This window comes from Physeter macrocephalus, chromosome 20, assembly GCF_002837175.3.
Source record: "Physeter macrocephalus isolate SW-GA chromosome 20, ASM283717v5, whole genome shotgun sequence".
Taxonomy (NCBI): Eukaryota; Metazoa; Chordata; class Mammalia; order Artiodactyla; family Physeteridae; genus Physeter; species Physeter macrocephalus.
This window is the reverse complement of record NC_041233.1, coordinates 20,463,950-20,476,858: the sequence shown is the minus strand read 5'-3', so window position 1 is coordinate 20,476,858 and position 12,909 is coordinate 20,463,950. Positions and strand designations below refer to the sequence as shown.

General features: G+C 33.8%; 1 protein-coding gene across 3 annotated transcripts in view; it reads left to right on the top strand.

Moving 5' to 3' along the window:
• Positions 1 to 12,909, top strand: part of HERC4 (HECT and RLD domain containing E3 ubiquitin protein ligase 4) — a 140,253-nt gene that overhangs the window by 34,763 nt on the left and 92,581 nt on the right. For all 3 annotated transcript variants that reach the window (XM_024132087.2, XM_028480865.2, XM_024132088.3), the window contains exons 5-7: positions 1,495 to 1,716; positions 2,812 to 2,903; positions 11,630 to 11,760. In XM_024132087.2, coding sequence (XP_023987855.2) covers positions 1,495 to 1,716; positions 2,812 to 2,903; positions 11,630 to 11,760 — 445 coding nt within the window. The remainder of the gene's footprint in view (positions 1 to 1,494; positions 1,717 to 2,811; positions 2,904 to 11,629; positions 11,761 to 12,909) is intronic.

Below are 12,909 nucleotides of genomic sequence, written 5' to 3'. Positions count from 1 at the left end.
CAACTCATTTGAGATTTATTATGAAATAAACACACAGACATAAATTTATAGAACAGTTAATTTTGAAACTTATCCAGACCATTATTAATGGTGTCTGTCATATATCAGATCTACATTTTTATATCTCTTTGTATATATACAAATGTCTGCTGATATGTCCATAGAGTATTTCCAGAAGTACATATCAGCAGTTAGTAAGAGTGCTTGTCTCTTGGGAGAGGAACCAGAGATCTAGTTTTTTTTTGGTGTTGTTGTTGTTTCAAATATTGACATATGTCGTGAATTTAAAAGTTTATTTATTTATTTATTTATGGTTTTGTTGGGTCTTCGTTTCTGTGCGAGGACTTTCTCTAGTTGTGGCAAGCGGGGGCCACTCTTCATCGCGGTGCGCAGGCCTCTCACTATCGCGGCCTCTCTTGTTGCAGAGCACAGGCTCCAGGCGCACAGGCTCAGTAATTGTGGCTCACGGGCCCAGTTGCTCCACGGCATGTGGGATCTTCCCAGACCAGGGCTCGAACCCATGTCCCCTGCATTGGCAGGCAGATTCTCAACCACTGCGCCACCAGCGAAGCCCAGGGATCTAGTTTTGAAGGGAGACTTACTTTTAATAAGTGCGTACTATTTTATAGTATGAATTTTAAAAAATCAGATATTAGTGTGTCAATTATTAGTTTAGTGCCATTTATTTAATAAAAATAAGTAAAAATATGTTTAAAGTTGCAAAAAATGTAGCAGTGGGTGAGCAAATGTGACAAGAGAACTATTACAAGAACCAGGTGAAATGGTGAGGAGTGTATCTATTCACCATATTTTTCTTTAGAAAGAAAACTGTATATAAGTTGATGATAGGTTGATAAAAATCTGTATATAAGGTAAGAGAGGAGAGGAGTATTAAGGATGACTCCTGTGTTTATTGCTTGTGCTGCTGAATCAGTTAAGGTGTTATCTACTGAGAATGAGGAACACTAGGAAGAGATCCAGGTATGGGAGGTAGGATGGGAGTCATGAATTGAGTTTAGGGCATGTTGAGCTGGAAATACCTTTCAAATATTGAAGTGTAGCTGTCAGTAAACAATTGGATACATGGGTTTATTGCTCAGAGGAGAGATCTGGGCTAGTGATAAATTTTGAATGTGATAGCATATAATTGATATCTGAAACCTTGAGCTTGAATGAGTACCTCCTGGGAGCAGTCATAGAATAAAAGTGAGACCTGAGGAATGCTAAAAAGAGATGGTCCTTTCTTGAGGAACATCAGGAAATGAGATTATCCCCAGTTATGTGACTTACCCATTCATCAGTAAAGTAAGTCAAACTAAAACTGTATTAACATGGATTATTCAAGGTAGTGTTGTTTCCATATAAGAAATAAATTTAATAAGGAGGAATACGTATTTTCATCGAAGAGGAAGAATATCCCAAAATAACTGATGATTTTCAAGTGAAATTTATTTTGTGTGAGAAAAATAGTAATTTATGATTTTTGTTTTACAGCAAGTGAAGTCTTCTGTTGGGGACAGAATAAATATGGCCAGTTGGGTTTAGGCATTGACTGTAAAAAGCAAGCTTCACCACAACTGATTAAGTCTTTACTTGGAATCCCTTTCATGCAAGTTGCAGCAGGAGGAGCCCATAGTTTTGTACTCACCCTTTCTGGAGCTATCTTTGGATGGGGACGCAACAAATTTGGTCAGCTAGGTCTTAATGATGAAAATGGTAGGTTTGCATTATTTATAAATATATTTTTAAAAAGAGATGATGTTTTGAGATATATCAGTGATTCTTAGTGTCAGAAGTGTACCCAAATCTTCCCTGGTGTTGAGGTGGGGATGAGAGGTTAATTTTTAAATTCCGTTTGATAATAATATTTTTAGGAGATTTTGGGAAGGCCAAAAATATTATTTTATTCTAGAATAAAATATAGAAAGTATATCTGGACAAAAATCTTCAATGTTGGATGTTCACTAAAAGAAAGTTGAGAAAAACATTACTTCAAATTGGTAATCATATTATCAGCCACCATCAGTGGAAAAAAATTATAAAATTATCCTGAAAAGTAACATGAAGTGTTCATCTATTGAGTATTTCAAGGAAATATTTAAATCTGAGTCATTTAATTAATCACTGTTAACAGTGATGCTAGAGTCTTGAAAATAAACTTTCTGAATTTTAAAAAATTATAACTGCTTAAAACAAGTTGGAATCTTGTAAACTGATTTTTCATAGCTACATTAGGTTGAATGCCAGTATTTGAAATACAAAAACTAATTTAATAAAGTTCAACATAATTATAATGACTTAGACAAAAGTGAGTTGTTGATCTGGAAACAACTGGTAATGATAAATAATACTCAAAGAATTTTAAAATATTTTGTTTTGCATGAGAAAAATATGTCAGATTAGGACATTATATCTCTTTTCTGCTATAAAATAGCAGAAAGTATAATTTTCAGGCTTTTTAAAGTAGGATCCTATGAGCTTAATTATCATGAGGTGTGAATATAAAGAATGATATGCATTATTAGAAGCAGTCAGATAGCTTTGAAATTCCTTGATTGCGGAGTCCTATGCAAATTGGCGTTTAGGCAGTTTAGCACTTAAGTTACTCTTTTTAGAGCTCTCCTTTATCACAGTAGCATGAATAGAAAGGCGTGGGAGCCCAACTTAGTAGGCTTGTACCACAAATTCATTGAATTGTTAAAATTGTTTAGTTATCACCATCTTAGTTCGGGAAGTTGTAGAGGAAACACATTTTAGAAGCTTTTAATGTAAAAAATACTGTTCGTTAATGTCTCTTGTTGGAATTTTCAGATAGGTATGTTCCTAATTTACTAAAGTCACTAAGAACTCAGAAAATAGTTTATATTTGTTGTGGAGAAGATCATACTGCTGCACTAACCAAGGTATTGTACTCCTATAAAACTTTTTTATTAATAGTTATGGTAGTTATTTCATAATTAGTGAATATTTTCATGGTATTTACTTTAAAACTTGAGTGTTATTGATGTCTAAAAGATAATTTATCTTAAAAAAGGGACTTAGGTTATTATCTGTTCTCAAAAACTATTTATGTTAATTTCAGCTGTTTCATGTTATGAAATGTGAATTGTGATCTACTGTTTGTGTGATGATAATATACATTGTTGAATTTTTCAACTTCATGTGAAATACTGCTTTAATAATACTGTGAATGAAATAATTCCTTTTTAGTTTGTCAGGCTTGCTGTGCTTTGTGTATCAATCCCATTTATATTGCATAACTCTGCCTAATTTTAATTTAGCTCCCATGTGCCTTATAACAAGTAATAGAGACTGAATCCCTCTATTATCCATAAGCCAAGTATTATTCAAGCAGTTATAATGGGCTTTCATCACAATCTTGTTAATGGCTTTAACTCTGACCTCTCACTTTGTTGGGTATGTACCAGTTTAGTATCAATACTGTATAGTTCTCTAGCAATTAGAAGTAAAATGAAAATAAAAACATTAAACTAACCTTACCAGCAGTATTATTTATTATAGTCATGTTAACATAAAGGAACTGGCAACTTATCATTGGCTAAATTAGAAATTAATGTTTTTGCTTCTTTATATTTATATCCTGTGTAGTAGATAAAATTGGCAAGAAAAAATTAACTTCTAATCAGATATATAAAATTTCTACACACTTACTCCCACATTGGGAATTTTAGAAGAAGAATTATTCTCAGTCCTTATCAAATATAGTGTACTAAAGGTACTTTAAAAAAATATTATAATGACCAGTTACAAAAGTTAATTTTTAAAAATTTTATATTGCTTGCTTTTGAGTAAGGAAGTTTTACTATCCCTACTGATCTTATTACCATATTTCATTGATTTTTTTTTTTGTCATTCAAATTGCAGATGTAATCACTGCTGGCAAGTTATAAATTTTAGTCATTCTCTTCTATCATTGGTATTTAGGAGAAATAAGGCTGTGTTGAAGATAATAGTAAAAAATACTTTGTATGATATCATTCCATAGGACTAACTTTGTGGTAGAAAGATTCACATGTTAATGCTTTTCAAATTCAGCCTTTCAGATAGCCACTCATCTTATTTTCGCAAGATTCCTAAAGATTTCTCTTTATATCTAATGAGTTTTTTTAAAATGCTAATTCTGTTAATCTTCTGTATTTCTCTCTCAAAACAGTAGCTGGTGATACTTGTTCACTGGGATTCTTGGTGTATATTATTTTTCACAAAATCAGATAGTTTTAAGTATTTCAAAAGTAAAATATTTTATTTTTCCTTGTTTAAAGTTAGAATATAGTTCTATATCAATGTCTTTTGCTTTTCTGGAAGAGCTTCTTGCAAATAGATTAGTACTGCTTTACAAAGCAGTTTCCTTGTGCAAAACAAATATTAGGAAAACTTTTAAAACAGATTTTTAAAATCAGAATAAATGGAAAGACATGCATGTTAATGGATATGAGGACACTACCATAATGATGTCAATTTTTTTCAAGTTCTTTTACAAATTCTTTATGCAAATCACATATATATATATACCTTTTGACTTATCAATCCCTTAATAATTTTAAGAATCTGTTCCAAAGATACTAAGTTATGATACATAAGACCATTTATGGTGGCAGTATTTTAATAACAAAAGAAGAGAAGAAATCCAGTTTCCCATCAGTAGCAGTCTAATTCAATAAACTATGGTAACTCCACTGCGTGGAGTACCATGCCCTGTAAAACAGAATGAGGAAGATCTCTATATTATGTTGTGGAACGATTGTCAGGATATATTATTGTTAAGGAAAAAGAAGAAGGTACATGATATTTATATTTGAAAAGAATTAATAGGTAGACCAGATGAGCCTTGCCTTATAGGTTTGACTTTGGAACCTAGAAACTGTTACACATAATTAAAAAGTTTATATGTTAAAAGAATTCTTCAAAATTACAAGTGGCACAAATACAGAAAGAAGAATTCTTTTAGGGCATTTTAAAGTACAGTATTTTGTTGTGCATCACTGTTGGGAAATAGCCTAAAGATGAACCGAATTCACAGAGAGGTCTTAAACTGCATTCTGTAGTCTTATTCTTAGTAGTAAAATTGGCAGCATTTATTTTCAGTATATTGTATGTAGAATAGGATAAAGCAATTAAGTATTGGTATTACTCTCATTAGAAACTATGATTTTCAGCTTAAGAGAAAGGAGATATAAAATGGTAGCAATTAAATTAAAACCCTGTAATCTTTGCTTTGAATCACAGGTATCAATGTGAATTCTTATTTTTCTTCTTCTAAAATAAGTTTGTTTTGTTTGTTTTTTTTGTTTGGTTTTTTGGTGTGTGGTTTGTTGTTGTTGTGTTTTTTTTTTTTTTTGCTATGACCACCAAAAGGTTCTAGAAATAACTAAACATTTGTAATCTGGAAGCAATGAACATCCGTTGATTGTTGTAGACTCTATACTAAAAAGAACCAGGGCTTCTTAGAGAAGAGCCTGATCTCATACCTGGGACCAAAAAACAAAGTATGAAAATAGCCTTGAGTATTTTGTGTTACAAAAAAGCAAAGACTACTAAGATCATGTCACAAGGACAACTTGAAGGAGTTTTCATTGGTTAACAAAAATAAATAATGTCTGCAATAAATGGAAAGATACCAAATATATAAAAATCTGTGACTTCATAATGATCGTCTTCTTACCCAAATCAACACAAAGCAAACTTCATTGCTTATCTTTGGAGGTTGCTAGGGCAACAACTTATTTTTCTAAAAATCTGTAAATGAGAAAGAAGCATTTCTTCTACCTCTTAATTGCAAATTGTATTTTATAATAACTCAATAGTTGATGAGTTAACTTCTCTATAGAAGGATTTTGACTAATAAATTTAGAAGAAATAATAAGATTAGAAAATCTCCATTTTATATTCCCTAATGAAATAATGGATCTAGGCAAAGATCAACATTAAGCTTAATGGGGATAGATTAGGTTGAAACACACTGTAGCACTTACTTATTTTTAACTTTACGAATCAGACATATGCTTTCTGACATGGTGTAATAAAATACTAATCAAGAAAATTTAAATATGACTCTATATTAAATAATATTAAAGAAATGTTAAAGGGGTCAATTCCTCAAGAACATATAACAATTGTACCTATATATGTTCCCAACACAGCAAATATTAACAAGTATTAACAGATCTGAAGGCAGAAATAGACAGCAACACAATAACAGTAGGGGACTTAAGGACCCCACTTTCAACAGAGGCTGGATCATCCTGACAGAAAGTCAATAAGGAATATTTGACTTGACGTACACGTTATATCAAATGGACCTAATAGACATATACAGAACATTGTATCCAAGAGTAGCAGAATATACATTCTTAAGCAAACAGTGGAACATTCTGCAGGAGAGATCATGCTAGGTCAGAAACACGTCTTAACAAATATAAGATGATTGAAATAATATCACGTGTATTTTCCAACCATAGTAGTATGAAACTAGGAATCATTAACAGGAGGAAAGCTGGAAAATTCACAAATATGTGGAAATTTAAAAGTACACTTCTGAATAATCATTGGGTCATAGAAGAAATAAAAGGGAAATTTAAAAATATCTTGAGAAATGAAAATGGGAACACAACATGACAAAACTTATGGGAAGCAACAAAAGCAGCTCTAATAGGGAAGTTTATAGCAATAAACACCTACATTAAGAAAAAAGATTGCAAATAAACAGCTTAACTTTATACCTCAAGGAACTAGGAAAAACAGCATACTAAGTCCAAAGTTAGCAGAAGGAAGGGAATTACAAAGATCAGAGCAGAAATAAATGAAATAGAGATTAGAAAAACATCAGAGAAGAATAACGCACCTAAGAGCTGTTTTTCTGAAAAGATTTTTTTTAGTGGACAAATCTTTAGCTAGACTAAGAAGAAAAGACTCAAATAAAATCAAACGGGGAGGAGACATTACAACTGATAATGGAGAAATACAAAGGTTCATAAGAGACTATTATCAATAATTATATACCAACAAATTTATCAGATAACCTAGATGAAATGGATACATTCCAGAAGCATACTAACTGCCAAAACTGAATCATAAAGAAACAAAATCTGAATACGCCTCTGATGAGTAAGGAGATTGAATCAGTAGTCAAAAGTCTCCCAACAAAGAAAAGCCCAGGACTGGATGTCTTCAAAAATCTCCCAAAAGAGAGAAGCTCATTCACTGGATGGTGAATTCTACTATTTAAAAAATAATTAACACCAGTCCATCTCAAACTCCTCTGAAAAACAGAAGAGGAGAGAACACTCCAAACTTATTTTATAAGGCCGGCACCATCGTGATACCAAAGACACAGAAAGACACTGCAAAGAGAATAAATTACAAGCCAACATCCTTGATGAATGTAGATGCAGAACTACTCAATACTAGCAAACTAAATTCAACAGTACATTTAAATGATTATATAGCCAGTGATCAAGTGGGATTTATCCCTGGGATGCAAGAATGGTTCAACATTTACAAATCAGTGTTATACACCACATTAACAGAATGAAGGATACAAATCATATTATCTTAGTAGATACAGGAAAAGCATTTGACAAAATTGAGCATCTTTTTATGATAAAAACTGTCAACAAAGTGAATATGGAGGGAACATGCCTCAACATAATAAAGGCCATCTATGATAAACCCACCACTAACATAATACTTAATGGTGAAAATTTGCAAGCTTTTCCTTTAAGATCAGGAACAAAACAGGATGCCCACTCTCACCACTGCTATTCAAGATAGTACTGGGAGTCCTAGCCACAGCAGTTAGTCAAGAGAAAGAAATTAAAGGCATCCAAATTAGAAAGGAAAAACTAAAATTGTCTCTTTGTAGATGTCTTGATATTTTATATAGAAAACCCTAAAGACTCCTCAAAAAATCTGTTAGAACCAATAAATACAGTGAAAGTTGTAGGATACAAATTAACATATAAAAATCAGTTGCTGGGGGGCTTTCTTGGTGGCTCAGTGGTTGAGAATCCACCTGCCAATGCAGGGGACACAGGTTTGAGCCCCGGTCTGGGAAGATCCTATGTGCCGCAGAGCAACTAAGCCTGTGCACCACAACTACTGAACCTGTGCGCTAGAGTCCATGAGCCACAACTACTGAGCCTACATACCGCAGCTACTGAAACCCACACACCTAGAGCCTGTGCTCTGCAACAAGAGAAACCACTGCAGTGAGAAGCCTGCGCACCGCAATGAAGAGTAGCCCCCGCACCGCAATGAAGAGTAGCCCCAGCTCGCCTCAACTAGAGAAAGCCCGCACACAGCAACGAAGACCCAACACAGCCAAAAAAAAAATCAGTTGCGGGACTTCCTTTGTGGTCCGTTGACTAAGACTCCATGCTCCCAATGCAGGTGGTCCGGGTTTGATCTGTGGTCAGGGAACTAGATCCCACATGCTGCAACCAAGAAGTTTGCATGCTGCAACTAAAGATCCCACATGCTGCAACCAAGATCCCACACACGACAGTGAAGATCCTGCGTGCCGCAGCTAAGACCTGACGCAAACGAATAAGCAAGTAAATATTTTTTAAAGGACCAGTTGCGTTTTTATATACTGAAAACAAACTATCTGAAAGAGAAATTAAGCAGTAGTCCCATTTACAATAGTATCAAAAACGTAATGCTTAGTAATAAAGGTGAGCCAAACAGATGAAAGACCTGTACACTGAAAACTATATGAGACATCAATGAAAGAAATTGAAGAAGACAGAAATAATTGGAAAGATATCTCATGTTCTTGGATTGAAAGAAGTAATATTAAAATATCCATACTGCTCAAAGTGAGCTACAGATTCAATGCAATCCCTATCCAGATTCCAATGGCATTTTTCACAGAAATAGAACAATCTTAAAATTCACATAGAACCAGAAAAGACTCAGAATAGCCAAAGCAGTCTTGAGAAAGAACAATGAAGTGAAGGCATAATGGTTTCTGATTTTAAACTATATTACAAAGCTGTAGTAATCAAAGCAGTATGATAATGGTATAAAAGCAGACACATATACCAGTCAAACAGAATAGATAGCCCAGAAATAAATGCAACTAATCATTGATATGGTGCTAAGAGCACACAGTGGAAAAGGATAGTCTCTTCAGTAAATGATGCTGGGAAATATGGATATCCATATGCAAAAACTGGACTCCTAATTCACACCACTCACAAAATGTAGCTCAAATGGAATAAAGACTTAAATGTAAGACCTGAAACTGTAAAACTGCTAGGAGAAAACATGGGAAAGTTCCTTGACATTAGTCTTGGTAGGCATTTTTTGGATGTGACACCAAAAGCACACAGGTAGCAAAAGCAAAAATAAACTAAAAGCTTCTGCACAGCAAAGAAAACAGTCAACAAAATGAAAAGTCATCCTGTGGAATGAGAGAAAATATTTGTAAATCATATATCTGATTAGGGGTTAATATCTAAAATATACAAGGAACTCACGTAACTCATGGCTGAAAAACAATCTAATTTTAAAATGGGCAAAGGGCCAGAATAGACATTTTTCCAGAGGAGATGAGATATACAAATGACCAAAAGGTACACGAAAAGGGTGCTCAATGTCAATATCACAATCATCAGGAAAATACAGATCAAGATCACAATGAGATATCACCTCACATCTGTTAGGATCGCTATAATTTTTTTTAAAAAGGACAAGTATATGGAGAAAAGGGGAGCCCTGTATACTGCTGGTGGGAATATAAATTGGTGCGGCCATTAGGGAAAACAATATGAAGCTTCCTCAAAAACTTAAAAATAGAACTATTTTAGGACACAGCGGTTCCACTTTTGGATGTATTTCTGAAGGAAATGAAAACAGGATCTCAGAGAGATAAATACATTCTCATGTTTTTTGAAGCATTATTCGCAATAGCCAAGATATTTAAACAACCTAAGTGTCCATTGCCAAATGAGTGGATAAAGGAACTGTGATGTGTATGTTTGTGTGCATATGTGCGCGCACACACACACACACACACACACTGGAATATTATTCAGTCATAAAAAGGGGAAATCCTTTCATTTGTAACAACATATATGAACCTCAAGGGCATTATGGTAAGTGAAATAAGCCAGGCAAAGACAAACACTAAATGGTATCACTTATATGTGGCATTGTTAAAAAAAAAAAAAAAAAAATGGGGTGGGGATAGAAAGTCAAATTCACAGAAACAAAGAGTAGAATGGTGGTTGCCAGGGTGTAGGGGGTGAGGGAAATGGGGATATGTGGTCAAAGGGTACAAACTTTCTGTTACAAGATTATTAAATTCTGAGGATCTAATGTACAGCATGGTGACTGTAATTAACGATACAGTATTCTATGCTTGAAATCTGCTAAGAGTAGATCTGAAGCTTTCTCACACACACACAAGAAGGATTATATGAGGTGATGGATGTGTTAATTAACTTGACTGGTAATTTCACAGAGTATATGTATGTCAAGTCATGTTGTGCTCTTTAAATATATACAATTTTATGTCAAGTCAATGATATCAATAAAACTGGGAAAAACATAAGAAATAAAAATTAACACTTGCTATTTCTGTCCAAAAAAAGGAAATTAATACTTTTTGTGTGATAATAGTATTGTGTCATATATTTTTATCCATTAGAGGTATATGCCATTGAAGATACATATGCATTTATATGTGAAATGATTTATTGACCACAGTGTACTTTAAAGTACTCCAGTACTTTTTTTGCTTTAAAGTACCCTCAAAAAAGGGAAGTGGGAGGGGCATCAATGAAACAGGATTATCTAAGTTTTGCCTGTTGAAACTGAGTGATGTTATGTGGTCATTCATATATAGATAAATATATATATGTATATATGTCTTTTGTTTATTTGTTTAAATTTCCCATGATAAAAAAATTTTAAACAGAAAAATCAATTTCCTTACATAGCAATCTGTATAAATACTTATATCCTGCTTTCATCATTTAGTAGCATAAATTTGTATACATAACTGCAACTATGAAGAAAAGCAATTGAATTGAAAAGTACTAACTGTGCTTGTGTTAAAATGTCATCATGAATTACTTTTTAAAAACATAACCTTTAATCCTGTTATGCATTTTTATGATAAATATTTTAAAGACCATTTATATTTTAGTAACTGTATACTAAGAATAGCTATATTAGTGCACTCTGGTTACATATACTCTTTTTTTGCAGAGCTACTTTGGAAAGTGAAAATGATACCATTTTTAGGTTTTGTGAAATTTTATAGGTGTGTACTTGTGATTCAACAAGACTATAATGATAGTAAAAGGCAATGCAAAAAATAATTATTAGTATCTATTTAATGATGACTTTATAATGATGAGAACATAATTAAATACTTTTAAAATATGTGAAAATAGTTAGCCATATCAGCCTGGAACTCTTAGATTTAAGACATTTTACCTTGAAAAGTCCAGGTATCTTGACTATCTTATCATCTGTTAAATTGTGAAGACAATAGAAGAGAAACTTTGACTCCATATTAAAGACTAACTTATTTTCCTGGAGATTATTTTCCTTTATCAGGCTTTCTAATGACAAAGGGTTTTTTGTTTTTTTTTTTTAGGAAGGTGGAGTGTTTACTTTTGGAGCTGGAGGGTATGGTCAGTTGGGTCATAACTCTACCAGTCATGAAATAAACCCAAGGAAAGTTTTTGAACTTATGGGAAGCATTGTCACTCAGATTGCTTGTGGAAGGTAAGCAGTTTTAGAAGAGTATTTTGATCTATAACCCAGTTATTTAGGATTTTTTTTTTTAACCGTCCAGAGGTTTTTGTTTGTTTGTTTGTTTGTTTGTTTTTAAATCTATTATACCATGAATTCATAGGGAATGGCTTCTAGCAGCTTAGGCCCCTTTCCATTGGTTCTCACAAAGTGTGCTTCTCTGGTGGAACAGGCTGGCACTTCATTTGAACCTGAGTGCCTTTCTATTTAGCTTCCTTTTTTTTTTTTTTTCTTTCTTTTTTTTTTTAAATTGGAGTATAATTGCTTTACAATGTTGTTAGTTTCTGCTGCACAACAAAATGAATCAGCTATACATATACATATATCCCCTCCCTCTTGGACCTCCCTCCCACCCCACCCCCATCCCACCCCACCCCCCATCCCACCCATCTAGGTCATCACACACTGAGCTGAGCTCCCTGTGCTGTACAGCAGGTTCCCACTAGCTACCTGTTTTATACATGGTAGTGTATATATGTCAACCCTAATCTCCTAATTCATTCCACCCTCCCTTTCCTCCACTGTGTCCACCCTCCCGTTCTCTACATCTGTGTCTCTACTCCTGCCCTGCAAATAGGATAATCTGTACCATTTTTCTAAATTCCACATATATGCGTTAATATACGATATTTGTTTTTCTGACTTCACTCTGTATGACAGACTTTAGGTCCATCCACGTCTCTACAAATGACCCAGTTTTGTTCCTTTTTATGGCTGAGTAATATTCCACTGTATATATGTACCACATCTTTATCCATTTATCTGTCAGTGGACATTTCGGTTGCTTCCATGTCCTGGCTATTTTGAATAGTGCTGCAGTGAACACTGGGGTACATTTTTTTTTTTCTGATCATTTTTCTTCATATGTTTCGGGAAGCTATCATGGCTCTTAGGGTGCTGAATATGCTTGATATGTATGTTAATTCTCTTGGCAAGAAGAATCTTGCCCTTAACTTGTTTGTTTATAACAGTGCCAATAGCATGCAGGGTAACATTGTAGACTCTTCCAGTTTTACCTTGGTAACATTTGTGGGGCATTCCTTTTTTTTTTTTTTTTTTGGGTGGTATGCGGGCCTCTCTCTGCTGTGGCCTCTCCCGTTGCGGAGCACAGGCTCCGGACGC